This window comes from Strix uralensis, chromosome Z (assembly GCF_047716275.1).
Source record: "Strix uralensis isolate ZFMK-TIS-50842 chromosome Z, bStrUra1, whole genome shotgun sequence".
Lineage (NCBI taxonomy): Eukaryota > Metazoa > Chordata > Aves > Strigiformes > Strigidae > Strix > Strix uralensis.
The window spans coordinates 14,564,186-14,581,592 of NC_134012.1; the positions used below are offsets into that span (position 1 = coordinate 14,564,186).

Here is a 17,407-nt window from a genome sequence, read left to right on the forward strand (position 1 = left end):
ATTTGTTTTCAGAGCAGATTTACATTTAGGACTCAAGTCTATTTCATTCATTTTTTTCTGGGAATTCACTTTCACTGAATGTGTTGTATATGAGCTTATACTTTGAAAAAGAAACAAGTCACCAACTAAACTACTGTCACTCTGGGGAAGGGAAAAAAAGCGTTTTTACAGAAGGGTCTCTCATCCCCATCTTCATCTTTCTAAAAAACCTAAGAAAACTACTAAGATCCATTTATCTGCAAGTTATGAAAAAGCATGCTTTGTGGAGGCATGCTACAAAGTTTTTATGTAGTCAGAACTTTGTAGAATGAAATATATCCTGTAATTCCAAAAATCCACTGGAGAGTGAGGAAATTGTTGGTTTTAAATCCTCAGGATTAAAGGATGACATACCTGTACTGTGTTCACTATTGCATGTGTTTTGTAAGCTGGCCAGATATCTGGGAAAAGTATTTGTTAATTAGATTGCAAAGGAAGAGATGACCCCTGAAGTTAGTATTAGCATTATCAGTTGCAAGTAATAATGCATGGCTGAAGCTCAAAGCATCGATTTTAGTAAACTTATTATATTTTCAAATATTCCTACTTAAATTTCATTACTTTCTTCAGAAAAATCAAGCAGATGATGGATTATTCCTCTTTCATCTCTGTAGAAATGAGTAACTGTGGAAAACATTATGATGTTTCCATGTCTTGAGGCATCAGCGCCCACAGAGAAAAATGTGTCCTTGTCAGCAAAATCTTTAATTGTTTTCTCTGTTGAAAAAAGTAATATATTGTTGGTAATGATGAAACTCCCCACTGCTCCCAGGTTGTCATTTTATCTACAGGTAAATCTTGGAAAACTACAATAGTGAATTTGCTGTCAGAAGTGATGTATATGAATAATACTGTGGTGTGCTTTTTGTTCTTTAAGCAGCAGCCTTGAAAAGCAATTTTCCTTGTTTTCTGCATTTTCACATTTCTTAGCACCAAAAATCTTTCTGGAGTTTTTTATTCTTGAAAGCTAACTGGAATTATTTTTATGATTGGCTTGTTGCATGCTGTCTCGCATCTTACTGTCCACCATGAAGAATTGAGAAGCACCTTCTGCATAAATTATGTGAAAGTTCATGCAGTTATTCCTAGTTTTGCTGAGCCATGCAACATCATTTCTCTTCTCCTTGTGGAAAGCAAAGGGCTCTTTTTTCTTTGCAGGAGGCTCATCTTGAATTATTGATGTAATAATGTTGTCACAGTTACGATCTATTTAGGAATATAACTCAACTAGCTAAGAATACATAATTAATATCTAAATTCAGTCTTACATGTGAGCACTCCCCCTGTTCTATACTGTAGCCTGGACTAGTAGACCCTGGATGTTGCATTCCACAGTAAATAGAAGACATAAAAATAGCTTTAGGAAACAATGAGTTAATAGTGTCAGGTATATAAAATAGGCTACAGCTACACTGAAAATATGTTGGTAATATGGGTAAAAAACTGGCTGGGTGGCTGGGCCCAAAGAGTTGTGGTGAATGGAATTAAATCCAGTTGGTGGCTGGTCACAAGTGGTGTTCCCCAGAGCTCAGTATTGGGTCTAATTCTGTTTAACATCTCAATAATGACCTGGAGGAGGGGATCGAGTGCACCCTCAGTAAGTTTGCAGATGACACCAAGTTGGGTGGGAGTGTTGATCTGCTTGAGAGTAGAAGAGCTCTACAGAGAGATCTGGACAGGCTGGATCAGTGGGCTGAGGCCAATTGTGTGAGGTTCAACAAGGTGGAGTGCCGGGTCCTGCAACCCCACACAACGCTACAGGCTTGGGGAAGAGTGGCTGGGGAAGGCTGCCCAACAGAAAAGGACCTGGGGGTGTTAGTCAACAGCCAGCTGAATATGGCCAGGTGGCCAAGAAGGCCAATGGTATCTTGGCTTGTGTCAGAAATAGCGTGGCCAGCAGGGACAGGGAAGTGATTGTCCCCCTGTACTCAGCACTGGTGAGGCTGCACCTCAAACACTGTTCAGTTTTTGGCCCCTCCCTATAAGAAAGACACTGAGGTACTACTGGAGTGTGTTCAAAGAGGAGCAACGAAGCTGGTGAGGGGTCTGGAGAACAAGTCTTATGAGGAGCAGCTGAGGGAACTGGGGTTGTTTAGTCTGGAGAAAAGGAGGCTGAGGGGAGACCTCATCGCCCTCTACAACTACCTGAAAGGAGGTTGTAGCGAGATCAGTGTTAGTCTCTTCTCGCAAGCAGCAAATGATAGGACAAGAGGAAACAGCCTCAGGTTGCACCAGGGGAGGTTTAGATTGGATATTAGGAGAAGTATTTTCACCAAAAGGATTATCAAGGATTGAAACAGGCTGCTCAGGAAAGTGGTTGAGTCACCATGCCTGGAGGTATTTTAAAGAAGTGTAGATGTGGTGCTTAGGGGACATGGCTTAGTGGTGGACTTGGCAGTGCTGGGTAAATGGTTGGACTTGATCTTAAAGGTCTTTTCCAACCTAAACCTATGATTCTAATATGTCCTTCTTTGCACTTCCGTAGCACTTGAATTCATTTCTGTATGAAGTGTAGAAGGAATTTCGTGATCTGTTGGTACTGAATTTAAGATGCTGAATAAAAACTATTGTTGTTTGGGATTAGAAGTGTACAAATTTATCTCAGGAAAGTGGTTTGGAAAAATAAATCAACCTGCAGCAAACTTAGCGCAGATTCATTCAGTCAGTAATTGCTTGGGGAAGATGAGCACTCGAAATACTTTTGTCATTCCCACTTCTTCACCCCTGTCTAACTGAAGTCTTTACTTGTGAAGTCGTTGTCTGTGTTGGGATTTGATGCAGTCTCCTCTCTTGGTTTCTTTGTGGTTTGGTTTGGTTTGGTTTGGTTTGGTTTGGTTTGGTTTGGTTTGGTTTGGTTTGGTTTGGTTGAGAGCTTCTTCAGTCTTCTGAACCTTTGGGTAGTCACTGTCTTAAGCTCACATCAAGGCTGTTACTTGTGTTATGTGGCCCAAAGCCTCACTCCTCCAGTCTTCCCAGCAGCCCAGTGTGTGCTAGCAGTCTGCTGCAATGAGTACTTCTGCCTGGCATCTTCCGCTATTTATAGGCTGTTGATCCTAGATTAAAATTTCCAGAAAACTCTAGAATGGCCTCTGCTGAGAAGGTCTAGGCTCTGCCAGAACAAGTTGCCTTGCTGTCTCATTTCAGCTGATGTATTTTTCACTGAAGTATGCAGTTAAGTGTAGTGCCAGCCATTTACTAAAGGAGTTAGCTCATTAAATGGTCACTAAAAAGCCCTGTCAGAATTTTTTTTTCCCTACGTGCAGTCCTTACTTGGATGATAAATGCAAAATAAAGAAGCAGAGGCTAAGAACAGTACTTTTTTTTCTTTTTTAGTCTCAAATATGAAAATGCAGTATTGGCTTTTTTCATGTATGCAAGTCAGTGCAGTCTTACAATAGTGCAATAGAAGAACCTTGTTTAATCAATTATTTTTCAAAGACTGTTTTTCAGTCTGAATTCTGTACTGGAAACAAGGCTTAATCACAGGTACATTGTTCAGTGTTGCTGTGCAAAGACTTGAATGATTGATTAAGCCTTGCTCTTAAACATGAAACAATGAATGAGGAGATATCTCTGAAAATAGCACATGGGAGGGTCAGACTAAAGCATTTTATTTTCCTTTTCCTTCTGTGCATAATGCGTAAACAGTTATTTTTAATAATTTTTGGACCACTGGTCATGAGAAAAATAAATCCAATTTGAAACAAGAAAATAGAGCAAGTAAATGCTATCCACATTTTTGCCTAGAGCTTTATCTTTCGTTACTTCTGTTTTCAATTGCATATTCTTCATATTGCATCATTTTCCAGCCCATCTTACTCTACAGATTTTTTCAAAAGGGTCACAATATGATTTTCTTTTTTATAGATACATTCAAGAAGATGTAAAGTTATTTGACATCTTTTCAGATCTCTATAGGAATGGGCATATAAATAAGACTGCGATTAAAGTAACCCCATTTTTTAAATTGAATTTGTTCTTTTTTTCCAGCTTACCAATTTTTCAACAAACAATAAACTAAAGAGTTGAAAAATACATTATTTTTTTGCATAAGCAGTAAGAGATGGACATTTGCCCAGAGAAAAGCTGGACCAGAGTAAGACATCAGAGCCCTTTTAATGTTCGTAATTAATTGCCTTTTTGACAGCAGTTGCCTCTGTTGGCAGGAAGATTTGTGAGAGCACTCCCTGCTCTGCTCAAGCAAAATTACCTGTGTTTGCTTAAGCAATTTCAATAGGTGTCTTGAGTTAGTATGAACCAGAGCATACTTGGGAGCATTTATGTGAGCCATGCAGCTGACAGGACTTCATGGAAGGTGTTTACTGCCAGCGACAATAAACACAGCCAAGAATAGTAATATTTCATCCACCACAGTTCAATCCACCAGCCTTGCTGGATTCCAAGCTTGCACCAACACGTGCATCCTCTCTGTGTGTACCACCCCAGAGGAAACCATGTGGGGAACAGTGGGGATCCCAGCGCTTCCTTAGTCACAGGATGAGATACCTCTGCACACTTGCTTCCAAGTCACTAGGTGCTAGAACAGAGGTGATTTGGGGACTGTGTTTTCTTCAGTCTCTCCTGTTGAGTCTCTTACACTTCATGTAAATGAGTATTCACTGTGCTAGTGCTTGGTAAGAGACAGTGGGTATTGCTGAGTGCGACAGCTTTAAAAGAGAGACTGACCTTCTTGGAGGTTACCATACAATGTTCCAGTCTTTCACAACAGGTGGGAGAGGGCCTGGCCAGGGGCTCCCCTAACAACCCTAGCCCTGGGTTCACAGAGGCTTCCACCTCCACTTCAAGACTCAGTTCAGCAGAAGAGCTTGGAAGTGGTTAAGTAGTTAAACATCAGAAGGGGTGAAGGTGGGCGAGATGAGTGAGTTTGTCAGTTCCAGCAAAACTTAGGAATGAGCTAGAGCTCTTCATAAACCCGCAATGTCAGAAATACAGGAACCTGCGTAAAACTGTGGCAGCTCTGCTAGATAGTGAAGGGCAAGACCCTGACCAACCAAATGTGACATCAAAATTGTCCCTATTTTGAGCAGGAGGCCTTGACCAGATGACCACCAGCGTCTTCTTCCAGCCCAAATTACTCCGTGCCTCTCTGATTATTGCTGCATCTAGATGTTAGTTCAGACACTGTGTAGACATAGATTTATCCCTGTTGGTCTGTTCTAATTCTGTGTGTTTGTGTAATTGTAGTGTTGAATACTGTAACAGTCACAATTGGTAGCAGTCCCAAGGAATCTAAATAGATATATTTTTGTGTAATTGAAGCAATTTAAAAAAATTATCTAAGACTTCAGTTGTAATGCTCAGTGGCATATAAAACTGAGCAAACTGCTATTACTTTTTGCCATGAGCACTGATACTTCTTTGGGGACAATGCCAGCAAATAAGATAGTTCTTTGCAGTGGGGTGGGGGATGTTGTGTTACCAAGCTATATCCTCATCCCTCATTCCTCTACCCCTCCCAAGAATTTGCTGTAATCTCGGCTCTCTCCATTTATAAACCTGATGTGCAAAAATTAATCACAGTTTTCCAGCAAAAGAAGCTGGGCTCGTCATGGCTGTTACAGAGGGGAAGTTCATGCCCTGTGACTCATAAAGGAGAAGTTGACAGGGATTTTGTTTTAATTTTCCTGTATTTCATCTTGGCTTTCCTTTGACTTCTCTCTGCACTTAGTAATCTAACTTTTGAGCCTACAGATAGTTCAGAGTCTGAAATTACTGGCATCACAGTGCCTTCACTAGCTAGACTATGTTAGTGTTGGAGGGCACCAACCTTGATTCCTCAAGATGTTCTTTTATCTAAGAAATAAATTTGTCCTGGAGAATGCCTGCCCTCTGTCTAAGGGGCTACTTCTCCAGAAAAGTTAAATGAAGGCCTAATGGTTTTTGTTGCAGAATTGCATAGCACTTTGTTCAAAGGAGTTTTTGGGCCAGATTTGTTAGTTACTGTAAATAGATGGTGCAGCTCTGTTGTAGACTGTATACTAAGATTGACAGACTCATATCGTCTGGAAAAAAAAAAGAGTTATTAGGCTTTAATTAGTTTTTTTAATATTTTAACAGTTTGTTATTAACCAAAAAGGTTTTAGTGCACACATCCACGCAGACATACAGTGTGAGAGTTCTCTAATATTTTGATCTATCATTTGAGAGGGACATGAACAAAGACTTTCTGCATAGACTCTAGCTGCTGGTTTTATTTCTTTGGTGCAGAAGCTATTTTTTGGCAACTGTTTATCTGTGAATGGCAGGATATTAACATCTCTTGAATTAAAAAATAAAATAAAAAGGGCATACCACTGCCAGGTATCTTAACTTATCCAAGGGCAGATGGAGAGTGTTTGCTGTCTGCTAATAAAGAGGAACTTTGCAAATCCAAATTGTGCTATTAGCTGTTGGCTTTGTGACTGAGAGATGAGATCTGAAACTGGAGGAAGTAAGAAGTTGGCAGCTGTACATTGGTGGCTGAGTGTCTGCTATTACACTGTTGATGCCGAGTCAGAAATTGAGGCTGTGAAATGTTAATTGGCTTGCTAGGAAGTGGCTTAGTTGATCAAGATGGTGCAACATTAAAAAGTGTTGGAGAGGTTAGTTAGTCTGTGTTTAATCGTCTAGCCGTTACTGTTTCTGAAATGTTAATTCAGCTTCTTTCATAAAATTTTCAATAATTAGTAAGTATAAGTTTTAATTAATGTTCTTTTCAGCCTGCAACATATTAAACTTATTGTTTCGAAGAGGTCATAGCAACCATTTTATGCTAAAGAATTTGTTAAGGAATTTTATGCTAATATCGTAAGAATACCTTCACAAATTTAATCAACATAAGTCACCCAGAACTAAGGCTATATTTCAAATGCAGCTATTGATGCAAAGAAGTAGTAACTCCTTGAATTTGTTGAAATTAATTCTCTGTGTGTTGCTTCTACTTAATTCAACAGGTGACTGAGCTAGAGTGTGTGAGCAGTCAAGCCAATGCAGTCCACACACATAAAACAGAGTTAAACCAGACAATACAAGAGTTAGAGTCTACGCTGAAGAAAAAAGAAGAGGTATTTGCTAACATTTATTCTTGGCTTTTCTGTTATGTAATTTCTAAAAGCTTTCAATATTAAGCTTGTGATGGCTGGTAAATGCTGTATTATTTCCTATAGATGTTACAAAGTAAAATTTTTTTCAGCTTCTTTGAAATGATTAATATTTTTCTGTGTATATAGTTACATCAGTCAAACATAGAGCTGGATATCTGAACAACAACAGAAAAGTATCATGTTTTCCTGTTTGGTTTTACTAAGCATCTCTGTTTGCAAAAGTCAGTCATAAGTGGTTTCCACAGAGCAGTCACCACACTGATGCAGTCCAAATTCACTAAGAAGGGAAGCTGTTGTAAGCATACTTTCATTTTTCTGAAGAGTAGGGTTTGGAACAAGTAATAGATCAATGCCTTTTCCAGACCAATCTGCTTTTCAGGCTATGTTAATATAGCTGACTTTTATGATCCTGAAGATCAGCCCTTTCCTTAAATGTAGGCCAAGCCCCTGGCCTGAAACTTGATGGTGTTTATTGTGCCATCTGCCTTGGGCTGGACCAACAGCAAGAAAAGAAAAGGAATTGGAGTAACACCTCCACTGGCACAGGTCCTAGAGGAGAGCAGATTTGTGCAACAGAATGATCGAGAACTGACCCTTTATGGATGGGAAAAAGGAGGGTAGAAGGAGCCACCTATGAAGGATTATTTGTCCTGTGTAAGATCAGATCCCTTGAGTCCTCCATGACAGAAGCAGTGGGCACTGGGAGGGGGGTGTGTGTGTGTGTGTGAAGATGCAGAATGTGTCTTACAGGGTGTTCCCTCCAGTGGGGCAGTTGTTCAGTGTTTCCAAGGATGGTGAAGGAGAGGCACAGTGGTTAAGAGTGGTCCTCCCGAAATGGAACAATGCCTTTTCCAAACTCCCTCATAACTTATGAGATTAGTCTCAGGTTGATAATGGTTCCCATTTTGGTGCCTGTTCACTTTTGAATTATGCCAAGCTGTTGACTGCACAGAGATCTTTCCGAAAGGAGTTCTGGGAGGTGAATATGCCCTTCTGGGGAAACTGTACTTAATAGTTTTAAGTTTGATAGCTTTTAGTTTTATTAACTGTTTCTATTCTTGTCTCCTGAAAGTAAACTAAGAAAAGGTTTCTCTTCCGTTCATTATTTTATCTATATTTGTTATTTTTATACTAATACTTGCTAATTTCTTCTTGCTAAATTAAAGATACGGTTTCTTTTAGATGCTCTTTTTACAGAAGTCAATGGTCAAAGCAGGCAATTTTTTGATGCTTAGCCCTTCTGCTAGTGACATAAGAAGATCAGAGATGAAAATTGGATTTTTCTCTTGAAAGAATGCAGGATAGATTCAAATAGAATTTAAAGTATATAATTGTTTCTCTAATTACAAGGACCCTTAATCTTCCAGGAAAAAATTATTTCAGATCTTTTGTGTGGAGAGGAAAACTTGCACTTTTGTAAAAGAAAATGCTTATCTGTATTGTTGTTTATTCACAGTGGAATTGCTGTTCTGGGACTGTGATTCAGGGGTATTGAGAGCAGGGCTTAAACTTTGTGTGTTGTGATGGACAGTAGCCAACTGCCAGTTCAGATATCATTGCAATGGCTTGGTCAGGAGAAGAAGCGGTAGCCAGTTTACCTGCACTGAGGCCAAGCCAGGTAACATGTTGCTAGCAAGGTTGTTTCTTCTCCCTTAGGAAATAGAAGGATTGAAACAAGAAATCAACAATGCCAGAGAGCTCCAGGCACAGAGGGATTCTCTGACCCAGAAGTTACAGGTGAGCTATAGTGCATCATCTTAATTTAGAGAGAAGGGAAAAATGATCATCAAGTGAGCAGTTCACATGAGCAACTTGTGCTGTATTCACTGAAGGTCCCAGATAAATATGTTAAGTTAGACTCATTGCAGAGTGGTGGGTTGGGATGATCCTTAGGAATTTGTATCAAAATTTCCACCTACTGTACGTTCCTACTTTTACCCAAGGGAACAGACCAAATGTCATTTACAAGTCCATAGAGTACTCTCAAGATAGCAGATGTCCTTCATCAATACATATCTAGGCAGTTCAGGTCTCATTTTCACTGCAGTGTCTTCCCGTAGGTCTTGTGTGCCACTGAAACTGTCAGACTGTGTATCATCAGGCTCGGATGAGTTTGTATTCAGCTTTTAAACACGCCCTGAGAAAGTAAGGGTTAAAGCATTCTTGTGTAGTACAGACTTTAAAAACACACTTTGATATTTTCTTGGAATTATTTATAATCACTGTGTTTTTATTGTTTTATCTGGGTTGTGTCTTTACTGTGTGTAAAGCCAGATACCTCAGCCTACTGGAATCAGTATGCCCTCAGTATATACCCTCCCTTGCTACATCTGAGCTCCTGCCTGTCATTCGCTGGGCTGACCAGCCAGCGTGTACGCACGTTCCCTTGTGAAACCTGCCTTTAGAATGAGGCTGACCCAAAGCTTAGGTGGGTTAAACTCTGAATTCAGACTTCAGGGTTTTGATAGGACTGGAAACTCAGGCATTAAATGGCTCCAAATCTGAAGTGCTGGAAGGTGACCCTCTTGCTGTTCTGTGTGTGGCTCAACCTAAATCACGCTGAAAGTAAGCCCCATCAGACTAGCCACAGCTTAAAAATCGTTAAGCAGGTATTCTTTGAAATGCATTACATGAATTGGAACTTCCTTGAATCTCATTTTTACCTACAGAATAAATCACATAAGAACAAAATGAGTTTGTTCATTTTTCCCCATTCTTAAGTCAAATTATTTAGAAAAAGTATGTTATTACTTCAAACAATCTTTAAATATTGTCTTGAATACACCTGAGCTTGCCTGTTCCACTATTCCAAAAATTGTTACTGGCTTTAGGGTAAAAATTGAAGTTTTCAGCTGAAAAGGCACTTACCTGAGAGACTCAAAAGAGATATTATAATGAAAGTTGAAAATTGTTTTAGCAGTAGCATATGTGATAATTTCAGTGTAAGATCATATGAAGAGTAATAGTGAGCCAGGAATTAGCTATCCTTAGCAAGCAGAATTCTGAGAGACTGGTAAGAGAGGAAAGATTAGAAAATGCTACATTTTTATTAAAATTTGACCTTATAAAGTCAGTAGCTTCCTTTCGGTATATTTATATCTTTAGTAACCAAATGGATATATTGCGTATGTATGTCCATACGTCACATTGTAGGCGACCAGTTTCTTAAAATACTTCTATATGGTTCTATTCAAGTAAATTTAAAGCTTATTTAGGATCTGAGTTAAAAGTTGCCTTTCTTAAGCTTAAAGGTTATTACTGACTTGATGCAGCCCATCTAAAAGACCTTGAGTCTTTGCTGTGCTATAATCATGCTGCTTTGATTATACTGGCCTTCTCTGAGCCACTTCACCCTACGTCTGTGACGTCAGTGAAATGGTGTTTTCTTCTGTCGCTCCAGACTAACCATCTCACATCTGTTCACTTAGTTGACTCACCGTCTGTTTTCAGGGTGATTGTCTCCAGGGTCCATATCTGTTCGTCTCACTCTTTTGTCTGCTTTGTTTTTGCCCTCTTGTGCTTGCAAATGGATTATGTAACTCTAAAATATTTTGGAATATAGCCTGTATGAAAAATGGTATACAAAGATATTACTATTTCAAGGTGTATTGCGTTTCTGACCCATTTATATCAGGGAATGAGTTAGAAATCCATCACTGGCAAATTCCAGTGAAGAGTAATATGTTATCACTGCGAAGGGTAAGTATGCGGGCCCTTGATACTTAATAATTTCATTAGCAATGTAGAGAAGACCTATCAATGAGTCATGATCAGTGTGACTCTCAGAATAAGTCAGGATATCTTTATTACTATGACCGATTCCTAAATTTAGCTGTTGTGTATGGTTCGAATATTTTATTTGGATCCTTGCACTGTATTCCACAAAAGATTATTACAGTGCAAACATCAAACATAACTTGTTAATAATTATTTATTTTCTAAAATAAAACAATGTATGAGAAATAATTGTGTCCACTGTGAGAAGAGCTTGAAAAAAACAGCGTAAAATACATCTTGCAAAAGATCTGAATGTATCAGAAGAGTCAGTTTATTGTAAGATGAGATAAACTGCAAATACAGTGAAATGACACAACTAGGGGATTATATTACATTTCATGGATACCAATTCTTCCAGTCAAGAAGCAACAGGTTTGAGGTAAACTAATTTGTAATAGAAAACTGCATATGAGCTGGACATGAACATGTAATGCAATATTATTGCAAAAATCATTAATACTAATCTAGGGTAAATATGTGTAATGATCAAATGTTAAATTTTGGAAGAAGCATTTTCCAAAAATTAAAAGGAAGAGCTCCTGGCATGTTTCAGTTAGTTCTACTTCCCATATGTCATTAAATATGTTAAGCGTAAGTCAGGGGAAATAAAACAGGAGGAAGTATGGGAGGAAGTGTATCCGAGGAAATGTTTGGGAGGCTGAATGTATATGGACTAGGAAATATGTGTCAAGAATGGAATGTAAATAAAATATGCAATCTGGAAGTTTAAACAAAAGAAGGGAGCTCTTCTGATTTGAAGAGATACAGGGCAAGGACTAGCAAGAGAGAGAGTTAGCCTTTTCCTGTATATGGATGGAAGCTCCTACATCTAACATAAAGCTGTTGGTTTTACCTGGGTGCTTCCACCCTAACAGCTCACAGTGGAACAATTTCTCAGTTTAAGAGCATCTGAGGAGGGCCTGAAAGATGATCTTCAGTGCTAGATACAGGCCAATAGGATGCTCTTTAAGATCAGATATCATGAAGTAAAACCATATATGTATCCATGGATTTGTTCCAAAGTGGTCCCTTTCATCACTGGCTTGCCTACTTACAGAAATTAATTATCTCTGGGGTAAGAACAGTGGCAAGGAGACTTCCTAGAGCACACACATTTGGTGAGTAGAAGAGGAGCAGTGACAGGAGAAGCAGGACACATGAGCAAACATGGAAAAACAGCAGTTGATTTTGTATGAGCTGAAGAAAGGACTGTGTCATTTCTGCAGAGCTGAGAGTACCTTGAATTTCCCTCTTCGTCCTGTACTGCAGTCACTTGGCCTCAAAGGGTCTTGAACCCATGCAGTCGCTACACCAGGTTGTACTTGTCAGTACTTACTTTGGAGGGCAGGAACAGGCTCAATGAAGGAGAGCTTTTCAGAGGGTATGGCTGGGTTATAATCAGTTAGCTTGTTTGTTTAAAGCAGCGGTGGGGTAGCTAATCACTACATAAGCATGTATGTATTTTAATTGTTTCTACAAATACTCATTTCAGTTAGCTTCCTTTAGTACTTTGGCAACTATATTGTTCAGTGTTAAACAGATTCAACTAATTCTTCTCTTGGTCCTGGCAGCAAGGGGTAGTTCCTGTTCTCAGCTGTGCTGTTCAAGACCAGTTCCAAAACTCTGTACTTTTTAACTTGCCCATTTACAAACAAGAAGTAAGGGAGGTATTCCAGTTCAGCTTGGACATAACCCTTGGCTGCCCAACCAGCCACAAGTATAAGGAGGTCAGGTTCCTGAGGCCCTGCCTTCTCCACCTGCACCACTGCCAGGGGTCCCAGAGCTCTCCCCACTGCAGAGGCTGGGAGCCGCAACTGAGCACTGGCCACATCATCCCATCCCTCCTCTGGCCAGGGATGCAGCGGCTGATCGATGCTGCTGTCAGACCCCTCATGGGCAGAAGGGTGTCTTGGGCCGTGGACTTTGACACAAGCCTGCTGTTTTATACCTGTTGCTCTTGACTGCCCAAATACATATTCTGTATGGGTCGGGTTGTTTCTTATGGTTAGCTGAGATCTCTCCAATGTAAACTTGAATATATTTGTTAGCTTTGAGAGAGACAGAAGAATCATAACAAAAACAGTGGGAGAGTGGGAGGGCAGAAGGAGGAGTCAGTGACTGCTGCCAAATCTCCCTCCCTTATGGCAGTGTGAAAGTAGTTGTTGAAAAAACTCAGAGCAGGCCCATTGAAGCTTTGTGACACAAAGCCCCTGTAAAGGGAAGTGGTGTTGAAAAAATGTTAATGTATGTAAATACAAATTCACTATGCACATTTCCAGAGAATAGCTGCACAGGGTGTACTAAATACACTGTCCCTATGCTGCCTTAGAAAATGTTTTTCATAACTGTAATTATGAAATTTATCAGGAATTTACGAGACATGCAATGAATGGGACAAATAACAATATACTATTCCAGACCCACGTGACTGCTGCATTAGTAATTTGGTAGAAGAGAGGGTGCCCAGTCTGCACAAAGCCGAGCAGCTGTGACGTCCCTCCCCTGTCAGGCACAAGCCAGAGCTGTGAGGGGTTCCAGCAGGCTGGCGCCAGGGGCCTTCTCTTCCTTGTGAACGAGAGCTGAGCTTGCTCAGGGTCAGGTCCCATTAGCTGTGAGTAACATGCCGTCGCTTCGTCTTTCCACCCGCTGGATGGCAGCGGCTCATCCATACAGCGCTGGTGACTTGCATGGCTGCGCTACTGTGGGGCTTGCAGGTGGGTGATCTGGGGCACTGTGTAGCAAGACAGGGCATTCAGCTTGCACTTGCTGGTTTAAATTTGTTACCATCAACGTCACCTTGACATCAATCTTGCCAGTTTATGTTTCTGTCTTAATTTTCAGGGTGAAAAAACCTATAATGTGGGACAGGAGTAAGGTAGTACTCCTCCATCCATAAAGCAGTATTCTGGATGGGTTTCTGTATGAGTCCACTTAATGGGAATTATGTCTTTGAGCAATTCATGTTGTCTAAATCAGGGAATACTTAAGTTCAAGTAAACCTTTGAGAAGGTGTTTTCAGTTGGTGGCACATTTCTGAATGCTAGAACTTACTGACCCAAGTATATCCCATCGTTTTTTCACTGACTAGATTTTATCCCTCTCCAGAAGTTTCTGTCCTTCAGGTGAATTACTGAAAAAATGGCAGAAGTGGTAGTACATGCACAATCATAATAACAGTTTGCGTTTGGGCTTTGGCTTAGTGGAAACTGTAAAGGGTCACAAATTGTATTTAAAATGAGTTGACAAAAATAGCACACAAATACCAGCAGAAGGTTAGACTGCTTTCTGTTTGCAGACAACACATTAACATGTTATGTATTTTCTCTGAAGGAAGTAGAAATTCGAAACAAAGACCTGGAAGGCCAGCTGTCTGATCTAGAGCAACGTCTGGAGAAAAGTCAGAATGAGCAAGAAGCTTTTCGCAATAACTTGAAGACACTTTTAGAAATTCTTGATGGAAAAATATTTGAACTAACAGAGTTACGAGATAACTTGGCCAAGCTAATAGAATGCAGCTAAAGAAAATGGGATTTCAGTGCCAATCAGCTTAAAGATGCACTGTCTCTCTTCATAGGACTGTGTTGGGCTCTGCATCAAAGTTGCACAAAATTAGAAAACGCTCCTCTGAGAGGGCTTGTTTTAAATTTGAGTCGTATTTCCATGTAAAATTTAGAACTCAGCTTGTAGCTAGTTGAAGAAAAAAACAACAAACGAAAAAACTTGAATTACAAATTACCTCCTTGTACATTGGCCACAGATAACTTGAAAGATATTAACAGTAATTGAATGCAATCCTTTTCTAATTATCAGTGACGGAAGAATTAGCAGTGTCCCAGGTCACATCCCCTTTTTGTGATAGACACAGTATAGGTTATCTGCTGTTTTATTTATTTAAGATATTTAATTGCTGTGTTTTGTGCAAGAAGTTAGTGATGACAGCCCTGTGTTTTGTTGTTCTTAATAATTTCTCAGGATACTTTGCACTGTGGAGAAGCAGTGCCATTACCAATTTATTCTTGCCAGGAGTGAGAGAGAGTTGCATCTTTAATTGAAACAAAGTTATGATAACTGCTTGTATAAAATTCTTCCTTCTGGGGTTTTTTGGTTGGTTGGTTGGTTGTTTTTTGGTTTTTTATATATATATATACATATATATATATACTGGAAGATACCGTATTTCTTTTATGGAGCTTACTCTGGTGTTCTACAATATTGTCCAATGTAAGGTTTACTTTTTCATATGAATTCCATGTAATTACAGTGAGATACTATCTTCCACTTAATTATATTTTGAAGCCAACCAATGATGGAAGGTGAGTCCCCCGGGAAAAAAAAAAAAAAGGCAACAAGTCCCTGAGAATTTTAAATGTAAAATTTGAAATGCACAGATAACAAGGAATAGCCAGTCGTTTGTTTTCTGGCCTTGATACATATATTGAATATGTATGTTCAATTAACTGTTAACCTGTTCTGCAGGAGACTTTTTCAGAATGTCACATGAATTTCAGGTTTTCTGAATAATGGCTTATGGGGAGCACTGTTTTATTACAGATTGCATCAAGGGCATAGAGCTATTGCAAGGGATTACTTGTACACTGAACTTGTCCAGCCAAGAAAGCTGTTTCTAGAAGTTTTGTTGTCATAGCAAATTGAAATGGAGACATGTTTACTCTTTTATGGGTCTTCATATCACATCTTTATTGAAACTACACCAGGCAATATTCTGAACTGTTAACTAAACATTTAAAAACAGGAAATTGAATTCAATTATCCTCAGTGAGCAGGTTTTAAAGTTGTTTTGATGTAATTTTAACAGACTTTTGGCAAACACACATTTCTTTATATAATAGATTTATTTAAAAAAAAAAACCTCTTTGAAAGGTAAGCCAAGTGTCATGTGTCTTGCATCAAAGTACATTCTTGCCATAAATTGCTTGTAATGTTGAAGAGGGCTTTTTTAAAATGTATGAATGAGTGTCAGACTTCAGAGTCGAAAGATGCACGGACCTTTGTTTGCTCCCCAAATTAGTTTGAATGTTAAACATGAAATCTAGCTGCTTATTAAATTTGTACAACACAACACTTAGAGACTGCTATTCAAAACTAGAAAGGATAAGTTTGTATTCATGTGTGTACTGTGTGTATAGACCATATAATACACACAGGTTCTCATTTATATTAGAAATACATGCTTTATTTCTAAAATACTGTTTTTTTTATTTACCAGTGATTTATCAGGTCTCCCCTGACTAGTCAGGAAAATGGTTTAGGTCAAATTCTAAACCGTCATGTATTATACAATATGTAATGTACACAATGTTTAAGTTTTCTCCATATTTTTAGGTATTTTCTCACTTATTTATTAAAGGGGTGGGGGGAGCTTGGTTCAGTGTGCTACTGGTTGAAAACTTTGTGGTGAGCTACATGTTTTTCATTCGGTGGATTTTAGACGGTGGTGTGTATATCTTCATCAGGTCCAGATGAGCAGATACAACTAATTTTTAATTTACCTGGGGATGTTTGGGCCTGATTCTCCTGTCGCTTGAATTGCTGTAAGCCAGATGTGTCCTTGATGTGATGTCAGCAACATTCAGTTGGCATAACATGTGTGAAAGTGCAAGGAGAATCTGGCCTGTTAATGCTCAGTGGACATAATAAGGATGAAGAAAGAATAAAAACACAGAAAGTTGATGATGGAATAAATGTAATATTATTTTTAATGATATTATTATTGACATTTTTAAAGATATTATGTCATTTACATGTGGGAAAATAGTGGACAGAAATATTTCCACTTAAATTTTGTGAATATGTGTGGTACATGAGTATTTCTATGTATACGTACACACACATATGTATATACAGAACATGGAAAAATTTAGATGTGCACATTTTTAATATTTTCTTATTGAAATTAAATTTAAAATTGGAAATTGATATTTGATAATTTCTTTTCTCATAGAGTAGATATGCTTCATTTCTTTTTTTTAAATAATTACTGAGGGCTGCACCTTTGAATTCCCAAATAGTTGCCAAACATAAATATGGGATAAGGTGGACATACGTGCACATATAAATAAAATCCTATTGCTAAGACTATTTTTAACGTTTATGTACAGTAGGTGAGTGTTTAGAAGTTGTGACCTGAAGTTCATACTTAGGTGGCTATTACCTACTGCAGCCTCTCCACTTCTGTTTTAAGATAAGTTTGCCTGTTTGAAACATTACTTTCCCAGAGGCAGGTATTACACATTGTATCTATCTTTGCTGAAACTGTGGGAATATGTATGTCAAAAAACAGTGTTGAGTACTGTAGCCTGAAAACATGAACTTGCACTGGAGGGGAGAGCAGTCATAACTCGTATAACTTGTTATATGGCAACTACAGTCTTGTAAAAAAAAAAAAAAAAAAAAAAGGCAAAAAGAACTACCAAAAACCTAACAGAAATATCCAACAAAAAGAAATCAAAAATACAGTTTTTTATTTT

At 38.8% G+C, this 17,407-nt stretch overlaps 1 protein-coding gene across 2 annotated transcripts in view; it reads left to right on the plus strand.

The window, feature by feature from the left end:
- The window catches only part of HOMER1 (homer scaffold protein 1), a 95,822-nt gene extending 78,966 nt beyond the window's left edge, over positions 1–16,856 (plus strand). Inside the window, exons 7-9 of one of the 2 annotated variants that reach the window (XM_074856516.1) lie at positions 6,993–7,103; positions 8,799–8,879; positions 14,250–16,856. In XM_074856516.1, the coding sequence (XP_074712617.1) occupies positions 6,993–7,103; positions 8,799–8,879; positions 14,250–14,438 (381 nt within the window). In that variant the 3' untranslated portion in view covers positions 14,439–16,856. Of the gene's footprint in view, positions 1–6,992; positions 7,104–8,798; positions 8,880–13,760; positions 13,800–14,249 lie in introns of those variants that run through there. The other variant, XM_074856517.1, reaches the window with a different exon arrangement.
- The last annotated feature ends 551 nt before the right edge of the window (positions 16,857–17,407 follow it).